The sequence below is a fragment of the Typha angustifolia genome, chromosome 11 (genome assembly GCF_048772165.1).
Source record: "Typha angustifolia cultivar Huaian chromosome 11, ASM4877216v1, whole genome shotgun sequence".
NCBI lineage: Eukaryota > Viridiplantae > Streptophyta > Magnoliopsida > Poales > Typhaceae > Typha > Typha angustifolia.
Genome location: NC_133249.1, coordinates 15,092,082 through 15,112,398, shown reverse-complemented (window position 1 = coordinate 15,112,398; position 20,317 = coordinate 15,092,082). Strand labels below are relative to the sequence as shown.

The 20,317-nt window shown below is 38.0% G+C and overlaps 4 protein-coding genes across 15 annotated transcripts; 2 read left to right on the top strand and 2 right to left on the bottom strand.

Moving 5' to 3' along the window:
* Positions 1 to 883: 883 nt before the first annotated feature.
* On the top strand, positions 884 to 2,455 carry LOC140770338 (uncharacterized). Its single transcript, XM_073111488.1, has 4 exons — positions 884 to 1,511; positions 1,603 to 1,665; positions 1,761 to 1,835; positions 1,948 to 2,455. The coding sequence occupies exons 1-4, from the start codon at positions 1,104 to 1,106 to the stop codon at positions 2,275 to 2,277; spliced, it is 876 nt and encodes a 291-aa protein (XP_072967589.1). The 5' UTR covers positions 884 to 1,103; the 3' UTR covers positions 2,278 to 2,455.
* Positions 2,456 to 3,880: 1,425 nt separating this feature from the next.
* Positions 3,881 to 9,010, bottom strand: LOC140771055 (E3 ubiquitin ligase BIG BROTHER-related-like). 12 transcript variants are annotated; one of them, XM_073112428.1, is made up of 10 exons: positions 8,749 to 9,010; positions 8,375 to 8,657; positions 8,247 to 8,287; positions 7,828 to 7,869; positions 7,625 to 7,746; positions 7,442 to 7,550; positions 5,727 to 6,734; positions 4,608 to 4,708; positions 4,346 to 4,500; positions 3,881 to 4,113 (listed from the first exon to the last, which is right to left on the bottom strand). In XM_073112428.1, the coding sequence occupies exons 1-7, from the start codon at positions 8,932 to 8,934 to the stop codon at positions 6,681 to 6,683; spliced, it is 837 nt and encodes a 278-aa protein (XP_072968529.1). In that variant the 5' UTR covers positions 8,935 to 9,010; the 3' UTR covers positions 3,881 to 4,113; positions 4,346 to 4,500; positions 4,608 to 4,708; positions 5,727 to 6,680. The 12 variants fall into 12 exon arrangements, with proteins under 12 accessions (XP_072968529.1, XP_072968531.1, XP_072968526.1 ...); XM_073112430.1 differs by having other exon boundaries at positions 3,881 to 3,928; positions 4,035 to 4,113; positions 4,346 to 6,734; XM_073112425.1 differs by having other exon boundaries at positions 4,608 to 6,734.
* Positions 9,011 to 10,121: 1,111 nt separating this feature from the next.
* On the top strand, positions 10,122 to 14,884 carry LOC140769694 (triosephosphate isomerase, chloroplastic). Its single transcript, XM_073110515.1, has 9 exons — positions 10,122 to 10,374; positions 10,923 to 10,949; positions 11,611 to 11,680; positions 12,677 to 12,800; positions 13,193 to 13,277; positions 13,436 to 13,568; positions 13,662 to 13,835; positions 14,286 to 14,368; positions 14,538 to 14,884. The coding sequence occupies exons 1-9, from the start codon at positions 10,213 to 10,215 to the stop codon at positions 14,592 to 14,594; spliced, it is 915 nt and encodes a 304-aa protein (XP_072966616.1). The 5' UTR covers positions 10,122 to 10,212; the 3' UTR covers positions 14,595 to 14,884.
* Positions 14,885 to 15,551: 667 nt separating this feature from the next.
* LOC140769693 (transcription initiation factor IIB) lies at positions 15,552 to 19,711 on the bottom strand. Its single transcript, XM_073110514.1, has 7 exons — positions 19,237 to 19,711; positions 18,275 to 18,299; positions 17,031 to 17,160; positions 16,810 to 16,940; positions 16,560 to 16,648; positions 16,034 to 16,110; positions 15,552 to 15,953 (listed from the first exon to the last, which is right to left on the bottom strand). Exons 1-7 carry the CDS (start codon positions 19,584 to 19,586, stop codon positions 15,820 to 15,822), a joined length of 936 nt encoding a protein of 311 aa, XP_072966615.1. The 5' UTR covers positions 19,587 to 19,711; the 3' UTR covers positions 15,552 to 15,819.
* Positions 19,712 to 20,317: the final 606 nt, after the last annotated feature.

The window sequence follows — 20,317 nt, the reverse complement described above, 5'->3', positions numbered from 1 at the left end:
TAAATATATTTATATTTTTCCAGTTCAAGCTCAAAGAATACCACTAAACTTTCTAATCCTTTTATCTAGACAATAAATTAAATAGTGGTTCATAACTCAAAATTTTAGTTCATTCAAATACAAGTATCTGTTTTAAGATAATATTTAACTAAATATCTATATTTCAATCTTAGTTTGAAATATTATGAGAAATAGTGAACATAAAAGATTACTTCGGTACATAACGGAGAAAAGAACAAAAATACTAGGAGAAAAGAACAAAAATAAGGATATGATTTTACTATTATCTAATCTATATTCTGTTCATTTATGGATTCTAGTTTAGAAAACCACATAGAATGATTAGATTACAGAGATCAAATGAAATTTATCTAGTCGGGCAGCACAATTATTATCTCTAAGTAATTAAAAAACATCTTACCTAGCTAAATAAGCTTTGCCATTGACTACATATGTACTTTCCATGATTTGCTTCGTATAACTTAGAGCGATGTCTCGATATCATTTAGTTCAAAGTAGTGAGTCGAGCGAGGGATGTACAAAACTTAAAACCTAAGGATAATAAAAAAATGAAGCTTATTTGCTCTCAGCATTCAAATTCTAACCTAACTAATATTCACTATTATTATTATTATTATTATTATTATTATTATCCCAAATGTCCTATTGCGATCGGTTGTAGATTTTTTGTTCAGCCGTCTTGCTCAGCTCGACGACACGTGTCATCCGTTACGGTACCAAAGCGAGAGACAGAATTAACCCGTCTCACTCCCCCTCTTCCCCTCTCCCCCTCTCGGTATCACCCACTCGCCCCCCACTCCCTCCTCTTCTTCAATATTTAGGAAACAAATAGAGGGCTAAAAATAGAAAAAAGAAAAGAAAAGGCCCCAAGACCTATCTCCATCCTCGCGACACGTGGCGCGTGCTCAGGCGTGCGCCGTGGGTTTTCCCTTATAACCTCAACAAGTCTCCTCTCCCCTTCCTCTCTCTCTCTCTCTCCAATCCCCTCTTCCTCCCTCTCTCTCTCTTTCTCTGTAACCCTTACCGGCCTCACCAACTACACTAGTATTCTTCTCTCTCCACCGCCGCTGCCGCCGTGTATAATGATGACTTCGTATCCTAGTGGCTGCACAGCCGCCATATTCTCTCCGGTGGAGCTGGAGGTGGCCGAGGTGCTGAGCAACTTATTACCTTCTTTCGTCCTCGAATCGGATCACCGCCCCGCCCTCGGGAACCTCCGGTGGGGCGCTCGACGGCGGAGATTCCTAACCCCTGACCAAACCCCTCCTCCTCCTCCTCCTCCTCCTTCTCCTCCTCCCCCTCCCCCTTCTGTCTCTCCTCCCCTCGAGGAGGAGCACAACAAGGACGGATCCACCCCCCACGGTGGTAACCCTACCGCCGGCACCTCCAGCCCCGCGACGCCGCTCTCCTTCCCACCTAGCGGTAGCGAGGAGCCCGACCTCCGCCCGCCGCGTCCGCCGCCGAAGCTGACCGCCAAGCGCCACAAGGAGGTAACATCACCTTAACCCCACCCTCTCCTTCCCTCTCATCTACTGTCGGTCTCTCTTTCTTGATCTCTTCGCTATCGTTGTTGCTGAGCAGTGGGTCAAAGATCACCAGGACTTGGTCGTTTCGTTATCTGACCAAAAAGCCAATCTCCTGCGGGTGTGTCTTCTCCCCTTTTGCTTTTAACCCCCTCGTTAAATCACTCTTCTTTTTTCCCTTTAACCTTTTACCCTCTGCTGACATTAATATTCCAGCAAATCGAGGAGTACCGAAGCAACCGCGAGCGATTGCGAGCAATTAATTCCTTCCTAAAACAACAACGATCCAAGGTAATAATATTAATAATAATTATTATTAATCCTTATCTTTTCGGTTCTTTTTTTTTTTCTTTTTTTGGGGGAGGATTTGGGATTTATTTACCTGAGAGAGCCTTTGTTATAGTCGGGGGTGGAGCCCGGGGGAGGGCGGTGGGGCCCGTCGGTGGAGCTGCGGATCGGGCCGTCGGCGGTGGATCGGACGTCTGGGAGGGTGGAGTTCGATTTGAACTCGAGCCCGGAGGAGGAGGAGGAGGAGGAAGAGGAGGAGGATCCGGTGTGGGACTGGGAACAGCAGAGCGCGTACAAGGCTGCCATGTCAGCCCAGGCGAGGAAGAGGAGGTTGGAGATCCAAAGGGAGAAGAGTGCCGCCGCTGGTTCACTATTCCATAGCCATAAGTTCCCATCTACAGCTCACAAGATGCCACGTCTCACTAGTACCAGTAGTAGTAGATGATAGGGTTCTTATTGTTTTAAATTTCTTCTTCTTCTTCTTCTTTTTAATTTATTATTTTTCTCTTTTTCCCCACTTAATATTTAGTTTTTTCTTTTATTTTTTGTGCCGGAATATTACTCAGCAGAGTAGTAGTAATATTAGTAGTATGGAGTATAATGTCAAATCGGCAATTGTAAGATATTATTAGTTTGATAACATATGGAAGTGAAGTGAAGTGGTCCTCTAAATTTTGGATGGGGAGGTTGGGGCCTTGTGGGGGGAGTATCTGACAAAGCGACAACTGGGGGGGAGGGGGGGGGGGGTGCATGGGGTTGGGTCGTTTGGGAGTTGTTATCCGTTTAGGATACTTCCTATAATAATAGTAGCAAACCCACTGGCCACTGGCCACTGCTTGATCAATCGATCGATCGATGGATCGATTTAAATAAACTATTGGAGTGTAATCCAATCCTCTAGTCTGTAGATAGATAAAAAAAAAAAAGGATGGTAAGAATGATGCTTTTTCCAGTTGGAACGTGAAAGGAGATGTCTTTATTTACTTTTTATCAGGTATGTCAGGTTCAGTAGGGTAATTATTGACTTCTTCTGTCTTCATATTTGAGTCTGATTTATTGAGATTACCAATTCATCTACTCCTCTTCGTTGTAATGTTAAAATTAAGCTTTTTCTTCTTTCGCTTGTACTACTTTGGGAACTTATTATTATTATTAATCTGGTGGTTAGTTAATACAAAGTTAATTTCTTTTTTTTCCATTTAGAAAATGGGGTCATCTGTAATACTACTAATATGCTGGCGGTGATTTGCAAAAGGTTAAAACCCAGCTTATTTCCACTACTTTTTACGTGAAAAGTAAACAGCCAAAAAGTTAAAACGGATCCGATTCCAATATCGACGGTGCATTCCCAGGTCCGATGTGCCTCCTTGAATCATCCACGCCGTGGTTTAGGTCCTAAAATTATATATGTCCCCAACCCAATAGGGTTGGTATCTTTTGTGTCATTCGATAGTCTTTTTGACTGCTCTCGGTCTCTGACGTGGCAGTTCGACAGCCCACAACAAGATGGGTGAAACCATGACCATGGCGAACCGTGCATGAGCTGTCCCAATGAGATCTTCTAAGTCAAATTATTGACTGCAAGAGCTGGGCTGGGCTGGGCTGGGCGACCAGATAATTCTCATTTTAGATCCTCGTGTCTCATCAAAGATAATATATATATATAAATATCAAGAGTTACTTTATCATCAAATTCTTTTTCGGGTATGTTTTAGTTATTAGAAAGTAAAATTTAATTAAAAAAAAACTAAATTTTAGTAAAATAACTTCTATTTTAATTATAATTATTTTCTTTTCTCACTTTCTAGCAAATAAATATAAAACAACCTCGGACTTATATTTCGCAAAAAGAAAAAGAAAAAAAGAAGGCAGCCTTCCTTAAAAAATTGAACTTTCCTAATTTCTTTTCTTTTATTTAACAAAAGTAATTAAGGAAAAAGTGACAATGGGAGGCTGCAAGTTAGAAACTAAAGCTATGTGAAAGCAACTGGCACTTCCTGATCTTCATCTTTTGCTTGGTTGTCATGTTGTTATGGAAACCCTAAAAAGACAGACATGCTGAAGCACCTGAAATCCATTTCTTTTTCTTTGACTTGCTTGAGATAGCATAAAAAGAAGTAACATCTCACAGTCTTCAGAAGTACAGAAGAAAAATTAAGCAAACACAAAGAACAAAAAGGGTCATCAATCCTGAGTGCTTACCTGTACCTGTAACCATTCATCCAAATTAGCATCAGTCGTTCCAGTGCCCAATTCCACCTTTGGTGCCTCTTTTGTTTTCCTAGTAAAACACACAATCATAAAAACAATTTAGCATCAGAGGATTCAGTGTTTCACTAGATGGGGAGGGAGCAAGTATAGTTTTGAACTACTTTGTGATTGAACTCGCAGATAAATAAGTACTAAAGATAAAGTCTTCTTCTGCATATGCATTGCATTTCTTTGTGTTTCATTATAGATCAAATATAAGACTTAATAATATATGATATCACTAAAAAGTAGAGGAAGTTTACTTTGAAAAACTGTTGCATTTGACCATAAGCCCATAGTTCAAAAACACCAACTATATCAACTCCAAGAGTAACAAGGAAGACAGACTCAATGCTGAGATGAGAAAACCCCCAAGCCTCAACAACTTCAAAGGTATCATCATAAACTGGTATGGATACTGACCAATATCATAAACAAGGGAGTCTAAATCAAAAGAGCCAAGTTGCAGAGAATAACACATTACTAGATTAACATCAACTCTCATCCTTTTGCTATATGACATACCTATCCACAGGTCATCAGATTAAACAAAAATACTTGCTTACAGCAAACGTACAGGGAGATGCTGCTTGGGCAGAGAATGGGGCTGATGCATTGTAGAATGTCTGCGACAAACATTGGAGGAAAAGAAAATACCTAAAATTTATAATATACAAACCAGAAAAACAACATGTCCCTTTCAGAAATAATTTCCATAGATTTCTTTTTCAGAACTCTCTTATCAGATTAATTAAAGCATGCGTCACTACAAGATTCACTTGGTCAATGCAAGAAACAACCATCTGAATCATATGAGTAAGCCCCAATGAGAATGATCAATGATATGGTTTGCAAATCGCATGTGTTTCTCTGCAAATAACTAGGCGTTATTCTCCAGCCACAATTCATTCATATGTAATTGGCATAAGTGCAATAAAATCAATTAATTGGTGATAAATCACTCGCATCTCTCTACTTCTCATCGAAAAATAAGCTCGCAGATCTAAAATGGATTAATAGAAAACAGAAAAGGGAAGACAAATTAACCCTATTATGTGCCCCCAACCAATAGTTTACCACTGCATTCAGAAAAGCATCAGATAGATGATTCAAGACAAATCAAATAAATAAATTAAATTTAGGTGTAATGCTTACATTTGGCTGAATCTTTTCGGGAAAACTAAAACTTAGCTAATGAACATGTAACTAGATCAAAAGGGACTGGAAGCACTCTATAAAATTAAGTTAAAGCTGCATATATAAATTAACATTCTAACTTCTCCCATCATACAGCATTAAATATGATCAGAATTATAAGTAGTTGAACAAAAATCTACTAAACCAAATTGCAGGGTTCCTATATTTTCTCAGAGATCCTTTTAATTTCTTGTTCACATACTCATCCTTGACTAAAATTTCCAACTTCCAAAGTAATCAACCATTCCAAACTCAAAGCATACATGAACTCGTAAGATTTTACTCCAGAGTCATCCTCGATATGACACCCATGAGATGCAAATGGTCGATCGCGCTTAAACGAAACGAAATCGCTCTAGCAAGAGAAAGATCCATCTCGACTCAAACAATAAAGAAGCGGATGAGATCAACAGGGGACTTACAAGGTTAGGAGATCAAAAGGTATACCTTGTAAGAGCGGAGAGGAGAGGAAGACGAGAGCTATCGAAGAGGCGATTGGTTCCGAACTTCCGATGGAGCGGGCGGAGACCGAAATCGACAACAGTAAGTCGGCAACCACTTCGCCAAAGTAACGATTTTACTTATAATTTTGTTATTGCCGACAAAAATTGTAGTACGGTGCCATAAAATTATTCATTTATTATTTATTTTGATCTTGTAGGATCACTCTATTTTTCACTTTGAAGAAACAATTAAATCTAGTTATATTTCACCGGATTTATATTGTTGTGTGAACGAATTCTTTGTTTATCACTTGGGAATTTGATAGATAGTGAAAAATAGTTTGGAGCAAAGGGATAAAAAAAAGAAGATGATGTTGTGATATTAAAAAGCTTTTAATTTCTTGAGCAAATGACTGGAAAAAAAGAGGAATATTTTTGACAAAAATAAAAGGACCTAATTTTATCAAAATATGCTTTGGTGTAGAAAGAAATATAAAAATATGATAAATATATCGGATGACTAAAATAAATCATCTACGAACACTTGTTATATATAGGGAGGGAATAGTGGAATCACAAGGTTACTCGTGCATTTTGGCTCGGGTGTATCGATCGAACACATCTGATAACTTTAATAACATTCAGAGAAAAATATGAGATTGTATATTTTAAGCAAAGATCATCAGAGTGCATTGACGTATATTCAACGGTATGTCTAGACCTACGCATCAGTATGCTTGAGGATATGCGATATATATATATATATATATACTATATATGAAGGAACTTTCAAGGAGAGAGAGCAGTAGAAACTTTTTAATCCAAATTAGACTGAGAGAGATGAAAAAAATAACATCATCTAGTTCTTCACCTTTCTAAGAGAGTTTTTGTCCTAAAAGTGACTAAAGAATGTCTCCATGAAGCTCGACGATTGCAATGATGGCTTTATTAAGAGCTGTCACTCCTGCCTATTCTCTGAAGTAGAAACCTCAGTGCTGCACATTGGACACACCTGCACCAAATCAAGGTTTTCCTCACCGTCAGTCCGAGCGAAATAAAGAATATCTGTACCTGAGTATAATGTTTCTTAACAGTCCATTAAATATATATACACCATAGTATTTATTTACTCAGACAAGAAACTGTTCATACTATCTGTTGAAAGGATAAGGATGAAGGTAAAAATTCACTTTCACCTTGAACTAATCTCATAGCTCTCCAATTCGACCCTAAAAAAAAAAACTACTTTCTAACCTCATTTCCTTCTTCTACCAAAACAATTTTGTCTATTTTTTTGGCAGAGTCTTAATTGGACCAAATGAAGCTGATCCCTATCCCTGGACCACATTGAGAAATCATGTGTGAAAAGAATTCCATAGGTCCATTTGATGGCACTTTTGACATATGGACATTGAAATCTCACAAAAAGTCTAACTTCACAAAGAGAGTAGTGAATCCTAGCAATTGAGATTGTCCCATAAATCAATTTCCTCTAGACGCAACCCGTAACATTTGCATTACAACATATCATATGAATATCAACCTGAAATTCATTACATTAGCCTATGTGTGCGACTGAATAACTATTACATGATTTCATGAGTTTGTTCTTGATACAGTCAATCATAGAATGATAATACGATAAAGATGTCAACTGACAAAAGATATAGAAGCTTGGGAACAGAGAACAAAGGAAAGTAAATCAACCAAAACAATTACCTTGTTTATTTGAAGCCACTTGTTTATACATTCAGAGTGGTATGTATGCTTGCATGAAAGCACAACCAAGGATTCACCTTCCTCATATTCTACCCGGCAAATAACACACCTGCAATATCAACTAACACGATCAGGATATGCAAACACTTTGGAATTGTAAACCCACAAGACATGTGAACATACTGATCAGTGTTCCCATCCTGCACATTTTGTGCCTTGTAATGTATGGAAGGCAAAGACGCAATTGTATCAGCGGAAAGGCCTCTGGTCTCAGTACCAATTATTTCACCCAATGCAACCAACTCCTGATATGATAGAAGCATTCTCATAAAACTAGTATCTCAGAATCTTCTTGCAAAATATAATGCAATAAAAAATCATACTACCTCATATGAATACTCATCTGGATCAACCTCTTGCCATGCATCCTGAAATTGTCAGAATATCAAAGGTCAAGTAAATTAGCTACTCAGATGTAGGTCAACTCATAATTACAACACAAACCAGTAATGCTATCTAATTGTTTACTAATATTTTGCTGAAAAAGTAGAAGTAGAAAATAATAGTTTATCGTGTAAGTTACTCATCTCATCTGTGCGCTGTGCCTTTGTTGACTCTATAAAGGGAAACTAATAGTCAATAATTTTAACAAATTGCATGTCCTACATGAATCTAAGGATATCCAGGAACGTGAATAACGCAGGCAAAACGAGAAGCACCTTTCCAGGAAACTATTGGTGTGAAACTACATGGAAATTTTGTAGAGTTTAACCGTAAAACACAGCGAGTAAAAGAAATCACTGGCCTGAGAGCTACGGCCATTCTCCTCGTGATCCACCACCCGCCCTAAATACAAGATCAACCAAGATCTTAGAACACCAACATCCAGTAATTCAAACGGAATAAAAAAACTTTAAGCAAGATCGAACTCACAATCATTGAGCCCCGCAAGTGCCATCAACCGAACGGCCACTTCGAGGTCATGCTCATCCTGAAGCGCCCTCGCAAACGCCTCATCGTCGTCGAATCCGCCCTGATCAAAATTATGATGGTTAGCATCGAACGCGTCGTTGCCGTAATCGCTTCCTTCGATACTCCCGCCTTCGTCGATCGGATGGTGATGATCAAATCCATCGTACTCATAGCTTGCCGCCTCGGAGCTCCCGTAGTCGCTGCCCTCGCCACCGTTCATCCGCAGCATCATGTACGCCCTCTCCTGAACCAATTCAAACAGTATAAACTGAGCGCGATCTTTACGACATGGATCCAAAGATCGAAGGGAGAGAACGGCGAACGAGATCACTTGCCTGTTCCTGGAGGGTTCTCGCAAGGGCGAAGTCGGCGTCGACCTGGCCCAGAGCGGTGAACGGCGTTCGAGACAGCGCCGCCGGCGCTCCGGAGGATGCGGCGGCTTCTTCTACTGCCGTCATATTAGGGTTAGGGTTTTCGTCACCAAGCTTATCTCCGGCGCCGCTTTCCTTCGCGTTCTCCATCGGCGAGAGAAGAGAGAGAAGCGAAAGAGATTAATATAAAGAACTGCGTCGCGATTTGAACTCCTCTTAAGAAGGAATTATAGCCGAAGGGAATAGAGATGCTTAAATAAATACACATAAAAGATCTTCTCCGATACTAATTTGGCTTCTTAAAAGCTTAAACCAATCAAAAGACGTCAAGTACTCCGTTGTAGCAAGTTTATGCATTAGAGACTTCAGCACATCACCTGCTGAGAGGAACAGCATAATTAAACCGCTACAGCGGGCATTAGACAGAAGGGACAATGTAACATTATTCTCTAGTAGCCAATAAAAATCGAGAAAAAGTTTAAGACAACGTTGCCGGCGGAGAACGTAGTCCATACTCGATAGCTAACATCGATAGGTGTTATTGTAAACGGTGTCCACGAGTAATATGCATGTTTTATTAGTGCGTCAATATAAGCTATTAACTCAAGCTATCAAATCACTAAATAATATTTTTATAATATTATTTAATAATTTGAGTCAAATCTATATAACTTTGTTGATAAATAATAGAAAAATTTATTAACTAAGAGCATTTCTCGAGCCGTCGGTTGAGAGATCTACTTATTAACATCTCTGAAATATAATAAAAATATAAAAAAAATAAAAAATAATATCAGTTTATGAAACTTTAGGGGTTGAAATCAGTACCGAATATATATAACCGGCTATTATAATAATTAAAATAAATATTTAAGAAATACTATGATTTTAGAAATAACAATGGGAAGGTGATTTGTAATTTAGAGTCTGACCTAAAAAGTTTAATGTGAATATAACTTTTTCTTCCCCTCCAAAAAGAAAAGTTAATGAAAGTGTTTATGATTTGATCTCCTAAGAGAATAAGTTTAATAGATATCCAATGATCTCGAATGTAGGAAACCGATACAGCCGTGTCTTGGAGAAGATCCGTGCCGCATCCATCACTATTCACCACTAGCGCTCTCAGAGTCGGGCTCGCCGCTCCAGTACGAGGACGCCGAATCGAAACGGCCTAAAGATTTTTTTTTCCCTTCGGATATTTTCTCCACAGAGCAGCCGTACACATCCAACAGCAAACACCCTTTCCATCCCCAACTACTCCTTGCACGTGTCCCAAGGAGATGGTCTCCCTTCGTTATCCGATGCTATAAGATACTCTCCTAGGCCTCTCACCAAACATCTGGCGAGCAGTAGAGGATAGAGAGAGGGAGAGAGAGAGAGAGAGAGAGAGAGAGAGGGAGCAGAGAGAGGCAGAGAGGCAGAGAGGCAATGGCGGCAGCGTCTTATTTGGCATCGCCGATTTCCCGCTTCGCTGGGCTATGGCGCGAGACTTCCTCGTCTCCTTCTTCCACCCACGCCCTCTTTTCTCGCCGCGTCGCAGGTCGAAGAGCTCCGCGAGGAGGAGTTGTCGCCATGGCCGGATCCGGAAAGGTTTCACCTCTTCTTTTCCCTAATTTAATCACTGCGTCTTATGCACTGGTACTCTAAGGATGAGAGGGTTAGCTAGATTAAATTAGGTAATAGTAGCTGTAGCTGGTGAGATTGGTGAAATAAGAATCGGGTAATTGCCTGTAGAAAATGTTCGAAAAGATCTTGAAGAGGCTTTAAAATTTTGTATGTCATTAAATTGATGGTAATGAGCCAAAAGATCTGCAACATAACATAACATAACTGATTAGATGATAATCTATTGCTTGTATCTATAATGCAACTGTGATGCTATGCAATTTCTTCATTTTTTTTAAGCTTTTGTTTGGGGAGCATTTTAAACTCTCAAGTTTTCTGAGAATATTTACTATGGACCATTTAATCCATTCTGCTCATGTTCGAAAAGTAATTCTGAATGGAAATAAATTTTGACATGTTGGTTCTTTCTGCTACAACGTATCCACAAAGATAGATCTCTTTTCTATATACGAACTCTTAACTCTTTTTTGCTTTTGTTTCCTTCTAGTAATGGGAATTTTTCTTGTTTGCAGTTTTTTGTTGGAGGCAACTGGAAATGTGTAAGTATTAAGTTCTTGTTGCATTGGTGATTGGTTTCCTTATGTTTTACTCCTATCCTTTTACTATATTGCTCAGCATTATAAACTGTCGCATCCAAAGAGTACACTTAATTCTTCTGTGACGAAGGAGTGAGAAAGGTAGCATGGGTCCTATCATTCAAAATGACAATGGAGAAACAAGTATGTCTGTTTGAAATAAGTTGAACTCTTAGGGAAGAAATCTCTGGAATTTAAAAAAAAATATATGTTTCACAAACTATGTTTATTTTTATAATTTTATTTGGCATGGCCATACTATAATTGATACTTTGTAGTGATCCATATTATATGGTGTCTACTTAGATATTCTTGAAGTTTCTACATGAGCATATAACATCATTTTCTAGCTGTCCCTGGCAGATGCTAGTACACTTTGGACTCCATTCTGCATGAAATATTTTGTCCAACTTTCTTAACTGAGCTTCATGCACTGAGGCACCCTTGCATAGCTACACAATTCTGACTTAAGCTTTTCTCTGCTTTCTATCTAAAACAATAATGAAGTATTTATTAGATTTTCTTTACTTCGACAGCATAACCCTTGGAGTTCTCCTTTATATATCAATGCTATGGTATGCTTTCTATTCACTTAATTGACAAAATAATTTTTTTTTATCATTAGAATGGCACGAAAGACTCTATCAGCAAACTCATCTCTGACTTGAATGAAGCTAAGTTGGAAAATGATGTTGGTAAGCTTATCAGCTTCTCATTTTGTCTCCATTAAACAAAGTTCTTACTTTTGATATGTTCAACATGTTAATTTATTTTACAAGAAAGCACAAAGGTAGGTGTTGGAGATTATATATATGGCCTATGAAACTAAAGAAGGTCTGAATAATTTAATTACCTCCCTGAGCTGCATTTTACATGTTAGGCTGCCTAGCAAGGATTCATGATGCTATTAACTTCTTCTTCTTGAAGGGACATGTATTTGAAATTTTGAATTGCTTCTTAGGCTCCTTATTGGTCCAAATGCTAGATATATGATCCTGCTGATTGTGTTTTCTACTGATAGCCAACATGAACAAGTTGGCTAATTTGAAAAATATTGCTGTGAGTACAATATTTGGATGCTCAACAAATTTATGACATTATATCTTATCTTACTCTGGTACACTTATTTTCTTTATTCTCTTTATCTCTTTTTGTGACAACCTTTTCCAGATCTGGATCTAGAATCTATCTATAGATCTTCCCATAACATGCATAGGCACTTAGATCACCAGGTTGCTTCAACATGATGGAAATCCTCCAAATAATACATCGTTACCGCTTATATTACATGCTTTCTATATCTTTTCTCAATGAACAATATTCTGATTTTGATATATCTGAACATTTTAAAGAGGGATAATATCTACTTTCAGAACCCATAAATCTGATATCCTTGATTCATGAGTATTCAATATCCTTTAGGGTTTCTTGACGGTTGAAGATGGAGAGTCCTATTCTCTTTCTCCTTAATGAAGAACCATCATATTTTATCTAAGGAAAATATAGCATACAGAATAGGTAAGACATAATACATCCACTTAAAACAGCCTTGGACCTTTACTAGTCATATATTTTATACAGTGGATTGTGATCAGCTCCCTGTTTGAGGAATATATAATATTCTTACTTTTTTGTCATTTGTTTGATTTCTTTCTTAATGCCTAATTTGCAATTTCCTGGTAATAATGCAGATGTTGTAGTGGCACCTCCATTCATATACATTGACCAAGTGAAGAACTCGCTGACTGAGCGTATTGAAATATCTGCTCAAAATTCTTGGGTTGGAAAAGGTGGAGCTTTCACCGGAGAGATCAGGTTCGCAATTTGAGACTCGTTGCAAGAATTTCTCTATTTTGTTCAATCTGGCAAAGAACAGTTAATTATATGAACATTGGTTCAGCAGGCATTTAAATCTGATGTACATTTAAGTCCTGATGTCATTCCAAAATTACAAATGGTTTCTTTAATTTCTTGTGGGGAAGTTAGTAATCATGATACTTTCGACATCCATATACTGATATAGTAAGGAGACACTGATAAATTTGTTAAAGTTTGTTTCTGTTTGAATGCCACTTATTAGTATTGTTAGATGAGAAATATTATGTATTATGTCATACCCACTCCCACCCCCACCCCCACCCCCCCAACAAAGAAAGAATAACAGTATGGCATAACTCAGCTTATACATTTTTTATTGTAATATCCAGTGCAGAGCAATTGATAGATGTTGGGTGCAAGTGGGTTATTCTTGGGCATTCTGAGCGTCGGCATGTTATAGGGGAAGATGACCAGGTACCAGTTTAAGAATCAGTCTCAAAAGTTTCATTACTGTAGGCTGTCTCAACTATGTTATGGTTTATCAGTCGATGAAATGAAAATAAGGTTACGAACTTAGTTTCAAGTGACCCAATAGTTCAGCTTCTAATATGACAATAATTCTCTAATTTCAGTTCATTGGGAAAAAGGCTGCATATGCATTGGGTCAGAATCTTAAGGTTATTGCCTGTATAGGGGAGAAATTAGAAGAAAGGGAAGCAGGGAAAACTTTTGATGTCTGTTTTCAGCAGTTGAAGGCTTTTGCAGGTGACGATTTGAGTTTATTGCAAGTAGAATTGTAAGGTAGGAAAAGAAAATAAATAAAATTTCTGGTTCTAATGCATCTCATTAATTTATCAGATTGTATCACAAGTTGGACTGATGTTGTTATTGCATATGAGCCTGTTTGGGCCATTGGCACTGGAAAAGTTGCTACTCCCCAACAAGCCCAAGAAGTGCATGTTGCTGTTCGTGATTGGCTTAAGAAGAATATTTCACCTGATGTTGCTTCTGCTACTCGAATTATCTATGGAGGTAACTCTAATCAATAGACTCATCTCTCATGGTCATCATATTTCTTTGTATATATATATATATATATATATATTTTTTTTTTTTTTTTTTGTGTTAAAAACTGTGAGATAAAAAATAAATAAATATTATCAGAATAATCACCTTTTTTTCTAAAACTAATAGCGAGGAATTCACATGAAGAAACAGGGTTTCTGTTCCACATTAAGAATCACATTGGAAATCTTGCTGTGCATAGAGCCAGACATAGATCTAGCTAAAAGAAAGGAAAAAAAAAATCCCATTTCCCATGCTTTTCATAAACAAGAGATCTTCTGAGATAACTCCCTCCAAACCAAAGGAGGACATCAAATTTTAGATGATAAGAGTTTCTTATTCTGCTCAAATGCCTCTGTTCGTCAAATCTCGCACCGTTCAACTGATTATAAATTAATATTTCTGCTATTCTTACAGGTTCAGTGAATGGAAGCAATTGCGCAGAGCTTGCAAAGCAAGAAGATATTGATGGATTTCTTGTTGGAGGTGCCTCATTGAAGGTGCAATAATGATCTATTTAAACTTGTTATAGACATATAGTGATGCATTGCTTATTTCAGTTATTTGAAAGCTCCTGCTCTATTTTAGACATGCTTATCCACTTGCATGAATCTCTTGGTTTCCTTTGGTTAACACATTGTGTACTGATGTTATCCATTTATTTCATAGGGGCCTGAATTTGCCGTTATTGTCAACTCCGTGACTTCAAAGAAAGTTGCTGCTTGATCCTCCTCTAAATGTCAGCCATAAGAATGAATAAAACCCAAGGGGCAGCTCGGCCTACTCGTAGCATATTCTGAGTCCGAATGAACTCCTGTTATTCTCTTCCACCATGAGAGTTTGCTAATTTTTTTACAGCCAGTGTGTGAACAGAACGATATATGTGATGGTCTATTTGCTCATGTTGTCATCATCGTTCAGAAATAATTTTGTCCGTGATCTTACTACCAGAACAAAAATTTAACACCTTTTGCATATAATTTTTCAGTTGAGCGTCCTATTTTCTTCTGATGATCTCCTTTCTAGCATTCTCCTACCACACAAGAATGACTCCTAGCACTTCTGATTGACCAAAGTTTCTTTTTAATTTTAATTTTTTTTTTCAGGTGATTTACTACAGTTTTCATAGCGTCTTATTAGGATTGAGATGGGGTGCAGACCAATCCATATGCATTGTTGGATATCCACTAGTGCATCAGTCGTATACACTCACTGACTACGATCATAACTGCTTAAATCCTATATTTTAAAGTGTGATCAGTCTTCAAATAAACGTGTGATCAATACACTAATGTGTTTTGATGACATAACTTTGTGTATTTATACTTTGCTTGTTAACTTATTAATCCTGCAGAAAGCACAGTGAATTAATCAGCTAATCTCATAAAGTTTACTTATAAGTTATAAGCAGATAATCCAGTAGAGTCATCAGAGATTATTTACAAGACATGAAAATAAAAGGCAACTTTCTCTACTCACCTTGTAGTAGAGCAACGGCGCACCTTCTAGATTACAACAAAGAATACACCAACACTAGAATTAGCATCGATCAATGCTGCCAGGTGCACTTCTAAGAAGGAATTTATTCTTCAACAATCGTTAGCATCAACTATGTGCAAAAACACCCAATTGGCCTATAATATGGATGCTTTGGATTTCGACAATATATTTTTTTGTTGAGAATAAGCAGAAAAGAACGAATTCCTTCACATTAGGTAGAAAAGCCCCCTTTTTTTTTTTCTTATAGCTGTCAAACAAGATAAATGCAACACCAATCTTCCAGTGTTGTGCCATCGAATGTTCATAGGTCCATGTCGAAAAGCACAAATGCACATGGGACCATCAAAATGACAGTCAGCCATGGAATAGTTTTAGCACCTTGCGTTCTGCAGCATGACCCATGATCATGATTTCATCTTCAATCGTTTTTGTAGGACTATCTAGTACAGTTCTACGGGCTGCAGAGATTCTTTAGGTCTTCCTCCTTGGCATAAGAGGCTGGAATGAGTCTCGAAGCATAAGGGTAGAGATCCTTGTAGGAATTTCTGATGGTGCCTTCTGCGACTCCAGTAGCTAAAGATATATCTGAAAATAATGTAGATGTCAGTAGAGATAGGAACAAAAACTGCAAATGGAAGTGGGAGAATAAGATAATAATGCAAAACCTTTAAGGGGCTTCTTGTCATCTGATAGCTGAGTTATCATGTAAATAACGGCTGCTGCGATAGAGATAGGGCTCCTCCTGCACAAGTGTTTGAAAACCTGGTTGGTGGGACAAGCTTTGGCAACACAAAAACTTGTATGAAAAGTTAATGCTTTACAACAGGTGTCATGCTGTTCAGGAGATTTGCCTATTTATACGAATGTACACTCCAGTCAAATGCTGCGGAGTCCTAGTCCTATGACAAAGTTTGTTAGCTATAGAAACACTAAGCATTCAGCACCTGGATGCCGGCACATTGCCTATATTAATTACCAAGAAACTCAGGAGGAACAGTAAAGCCCTCGGCACAAGAGTTCTGTTTGCTAGAGGAGAATTACTGACTAGTAACTGTAAGGCAGTTGAATATATCAAACAGTCAAAGAAAAAAATTTTGACCTCAGGCTCAAGTATAACTATCATGCATTAAAGGATAAAACAAACAAACAGATGACTGCTACCAGTTCCACAGAAAGTTTCAGAAGCAGAACCTTATATCAAGCTCTTCTGACTTCTGGACTGCCTCCTGAGCAGCTTTAACAGCTTGATTTGTCATGCCAAGATGTGAGCAGAAACGTCTCTGCATATTCAAGAAAGTCAAGGCAACATAAAGTATTATATACAGATCTGGAGAAATGAAGGGAGCAAATACTACAACATAGTAAATATATCACAAAAATATAATTAGTGGTCCATATTAGATTCTGAAAAATAGAAAAAGATTAGGAATGAGAAAAATACCAGGAAATCTCCTGCATGGATGGTACCCATCTCCATTGATTGACCCATCTCAACTTCAAGCTGCTTTACAATGAATTCTTTTGCTCGACCAATTTCCTTCTTTGTTGCTCCGTTAGCAACAGAACAAATTTCTGATTTGAAGAGAAAGAATAAGGTACCAGAAAAATGATAGATGCCAGAAAAGATATGAACAGTCTATACAGCTTAGATGAGGTTATAACCTTTTACAGTGCGAGGCCTATCCTCTTGTCTACAAGCAATGTATAAACAAGCAGCTAAGATTGCATCTTGATTTCTCCCTCTAATAGACTTGAGGTCTTCCACTTTCTTGTAAATTTCATTTGCTCGATCCTGAAGAAATGAAAATATGAAATGTCAACCTGAAGTCAGATAATTTAAGTAGAAAAAGCTTTCGATTGATCCAAGCATGATACTCACAAATCAACAACAGTTAGTGTATCCACTATACAAGTGCATAATTCAAGCAATTCCTACACCGACTTGAGAACAGATGTAACTATGGCAACACATGCATCACCATCACTGCTAAACTGAAGATTCTCATACTAGAGCAGGCTCAATTTATAAACATGCCTAGTCAAAAGAGGGTATACGAATATAACATGTACAGATTAAGGAAGGTGCTTTGCATTAATAAATAAACAAATTTACTATTGAGCTATCTTCACATAAAATTGGCAGGCTAGTTAATTAGTCTATAGTGCAGTTGGATAGTAAGCAGGAGGAAGGAGGAACTGATGGAATATAAAGAAGAGAGTGCCCGATTCCAGAAAAGGATGGCAGGATCAAGTAAAACCATTTAAAATCAAATAATGGCAGGCTAAAGTAAATAAAAGATGTTGATCCATCATGCTGCATACATCAATGCAGCACCATTACTCAAGCCTCTTCCTTTCCAGGTATAGAAATGTTTTCTCATATTCATCAACAAGCCATCAGTTCAAACAAAGTTTGTTCAAATATCCACGATAGTCTATTTCTCCTAAATCTAGGATGCTATGAAATGCAAAAACATCCACTTATGTTAATATAGTTACTTAATGAAACAAACTCCTCTTATTTTCTTATGGTAGAAATCATAATCCAACTATCAAAGATAAATTTACGTATATAATTTTGAGAGAGAGAGAGAGAGAGAGAGAGAACTCTGACTGAACACAATCAACAAGAAAGAAAAATCAAACATCTTTGTCACATTCAGGTTAAATTAATTCACAAATCACATAGAGGACAATAGTCATTCCCTAGCTAATACGGATCAAGAACTTGAAGTCAAAAATTTCTTTAGAGGTTAGTTCCTAACTACTTCTAATCCAAAAAGTTACTGATTTCATTTTAATTGCTTGCTCATTACTACTCTGGAAATGAGAAACCCTCCAATTGATTTCAAGCAAGATAAATTAGATACCACAACAAAATTCAGATAGAAAGGCGAAATCTGTACCTTGATAGTGGCAACAAGGCCCAACCTGGAAAAGGAAAACAAGGCACCTGATCAGTATTTGCTTCGATAACTGAAATCTTCAAATATGCAACTTCCAGGCACCACATATCATGCATCTTATGTCACAACAATTTAATTGCAGTTTCTGCCAAACAATTATTCGAGTATGTATGAAAATATGTTCTTGAAAAAACTAATAACCACCTGTATCTAGTTGCAGTGAACCTTGCATACATGTTATTTTCAAATTCACCAATAGCATAAATGATTAAACTCTTAACCAAACAAAACTGCCAGAAAAAATTACTGCAAAAGAAATGGAAGGAAAAAAGTGATTCTTCTCACAGAATCATCTCTGACCCAAGAAAAAAAAACACTAGCAGAACATTCCTAATTTAGGTTTTGTACCCCCAATAAACTGAATTAGAGATCGTAGCAATTTAATCAATAAAAAGATCTTTCCTTTAGAATACACTTCATCACACAACAGACAATAGAAAATATCAATTTAACATACAATCTAATCCCTATATACTAGAGATAATACAAGTAGACTCTTCCTTTCTTCCACCTTACTATCCAACACTCCTATTACATGGTCTAACATGCCCTACTAATTCAAAAGAGATCCGAAAAAATAGATCTCTCTATCACTATCAAATTGCACCGCAATAATCAGACCCAAACTCTTTAGCTCCTCCTAAAACCCAACCCTAAATTCCAACTGCTCTCCTCTTCAAATCCTGCCACCTAACTCACCAGTCTACCTATTCAAAAGATAAACTCGAAGAAGGTAATAAGAACCAAAGCTGAATCCATCCAAATTCCCTATAAACTTGGGGGGAAATGACAAAAAAGATTACTCCTTTTTCCACAATCTCGCCTAAATCTTCGTAAATCCATCTAACCCTCAGCCCGATCTTTCGAATGTAACCCTAATCACAAAGGGAGACGAATCGGACCTATCGGCCATGGTGGCGATGGTGCGGAAGGCGAGGATTAGGGATCGGTCCGGGTTCGATCCGCGATTCTGCCAGCGACCGAGCGAGGAGGAGAGGAACTCGCCGGAGGAGCCGTTGGGCTTCGATATAACGGTGGAGAGGCCGCCGTCGGTGAGAAGGGGGTTGGTGGGTCCGCCGACACGAACCGGATCATTGTCGCCGGACTCGTTGGCGAAGGTCCTCCACTCGGAGGTCTCATCGATGGAGTGGGCTTCGAGGACAAGGCCACACTCCGAACACACCGTGTCGCCGGCCGAGTGGTCAAACACCACCTCCGTGCTCCGTTTGCAGTCCGGGCAGAACGCGTCCATCCCTTACCCACAGTAACTACCCCCCACTGCGTACTTTTCCTCCTTCTCTTTAGAGAGAGAGAGAGAGAGAGAGAGAGAGAGAGAGAGAGAGAGGGGTCGGTTTTGGTTATGTGGGGGTTTGTAAAGGAGACCGGTAAGAGAAGCTTATGGTGTGGTGTCTAAATTTATAGTCAAAGGTTTAATTATAATTACATTTCTAACATCGTAATTAATAAATAACACCGAATAAAATTAATTAATTACAATTACAATCTCCACCCTTATAGTAAAGTCCATATAGTGTAGTGTTTACTGGGTGAAAATTATACTTAGTCCTCAGTACTCGAACTTGTTTATATATATATATATATTAATCGTAAACTTTCAAGATTTATCTATGCAAGTGTATGTGTATCGTTTCGTTTTCAATGTTTTAATAATGTGAACAGACCTATTAAGATCCTTCTCACCAACCCCCACTGGTCACCACCAACCAGTTCTGCACAGCAACTTGACAGTTTGTGAACATGGATGGATGGATACATCCATTCAATGCTCAGATAGAATGACAGAGATCCAAGCAAAACTTTGACTGCACTTGGAAGAATTCTTCTTCTTTCCCATCCAATTTGGAATTTTTATGTCTCTGATCACACTTTTGTAATCTTAACTGGTAAATTTACAAATAGCAAAGAGAGTGAACTTGGGAAGATAGAGAGAGAGAGGGAAAATTCACTGGTACACTTTCCAAG

Coding starts and splice junctions, on each gene's coding strand:
- LOC140769694 (XM_073110515.1), top strand. CDS start 10,213: ATGGCGGCAGCGTCTTATTTGGCATCGCCGATTTCCCGCTTCGCTGGG. Junction 11,681..12,676: donor TAAGTTGGAAAATGATGTTG/GTAAGCTTATCA, acceptor GTAATAATGCAG/ATGTTGTAGTGGCACCTCCA. Junction 14,369..14,537: donor TTGGAGGTGCCTCATTGAAG/GTGCAATAATGA, acceptor TTTATTTCATAG/GGGCCTGAATTTGCCGTTAT.
- LOC140769693 (XM_073110514.1), bottom strand. CDS start 19,586: ATGGACGCGTTCTGCCCGGACTGCAAACGGAGCACGGAGGTGGTGTTT. Junction 17,161..18,274: donor GCCTTGTTGCCACTATCAAG/GTACAGATTTCG, acceptor TCATTTCTTCAG/GATCGAGCAAATGAAATTTA. Junction 16,941..17,030: donor TAGGCCTCGCACTGTAAAAG/GTTATAACCTCA, acceptor TCTTCAAATCAG/AAATTTGTTCTGTTGCTAAC.
- LOC140770338 (XM_073111488.1), top strand. CDS start 1,104: ATGATGACTTCGTATCCTAGTGGCTGCACAGCCGCCATATTCTCTCCG. Junction 1,666..1,760: donor AAAAAGCCAATCTCCTGCGG/GTGTGTCTTCTC, acceptor TTAATATTCCAG/CAAATCGAGGAGTACCGAAG. Junction 1,836..1,947: donor TAAAACAACAACGATCCAAG/GTAATAATATTA, acceptor CCTTTGTTATAG/TCGGGGGTGGAGCCCGGGGG.
- LOC140771055 (XM_073112423.1), bottom strand. CDS start 8,934: ATGGAGAACGCGAAGGAAAGCGGCGCCGGAGATAAGCTTGGTGACGAA. Junction 8,288..8,374: donor ACTTGCGGGGCTCAATGATT/GTGAGTTCGATC, acceptor TCTTGTATTTAG/GGCGGGTGGTGGATCACGAG. Junction 7,747..7,827: donor CAGATGAGTATTCATATGAG/GTAGTATGATTT, acceptor CTATCATATCAG/GAGTTGGTTGCATTGGGTGA.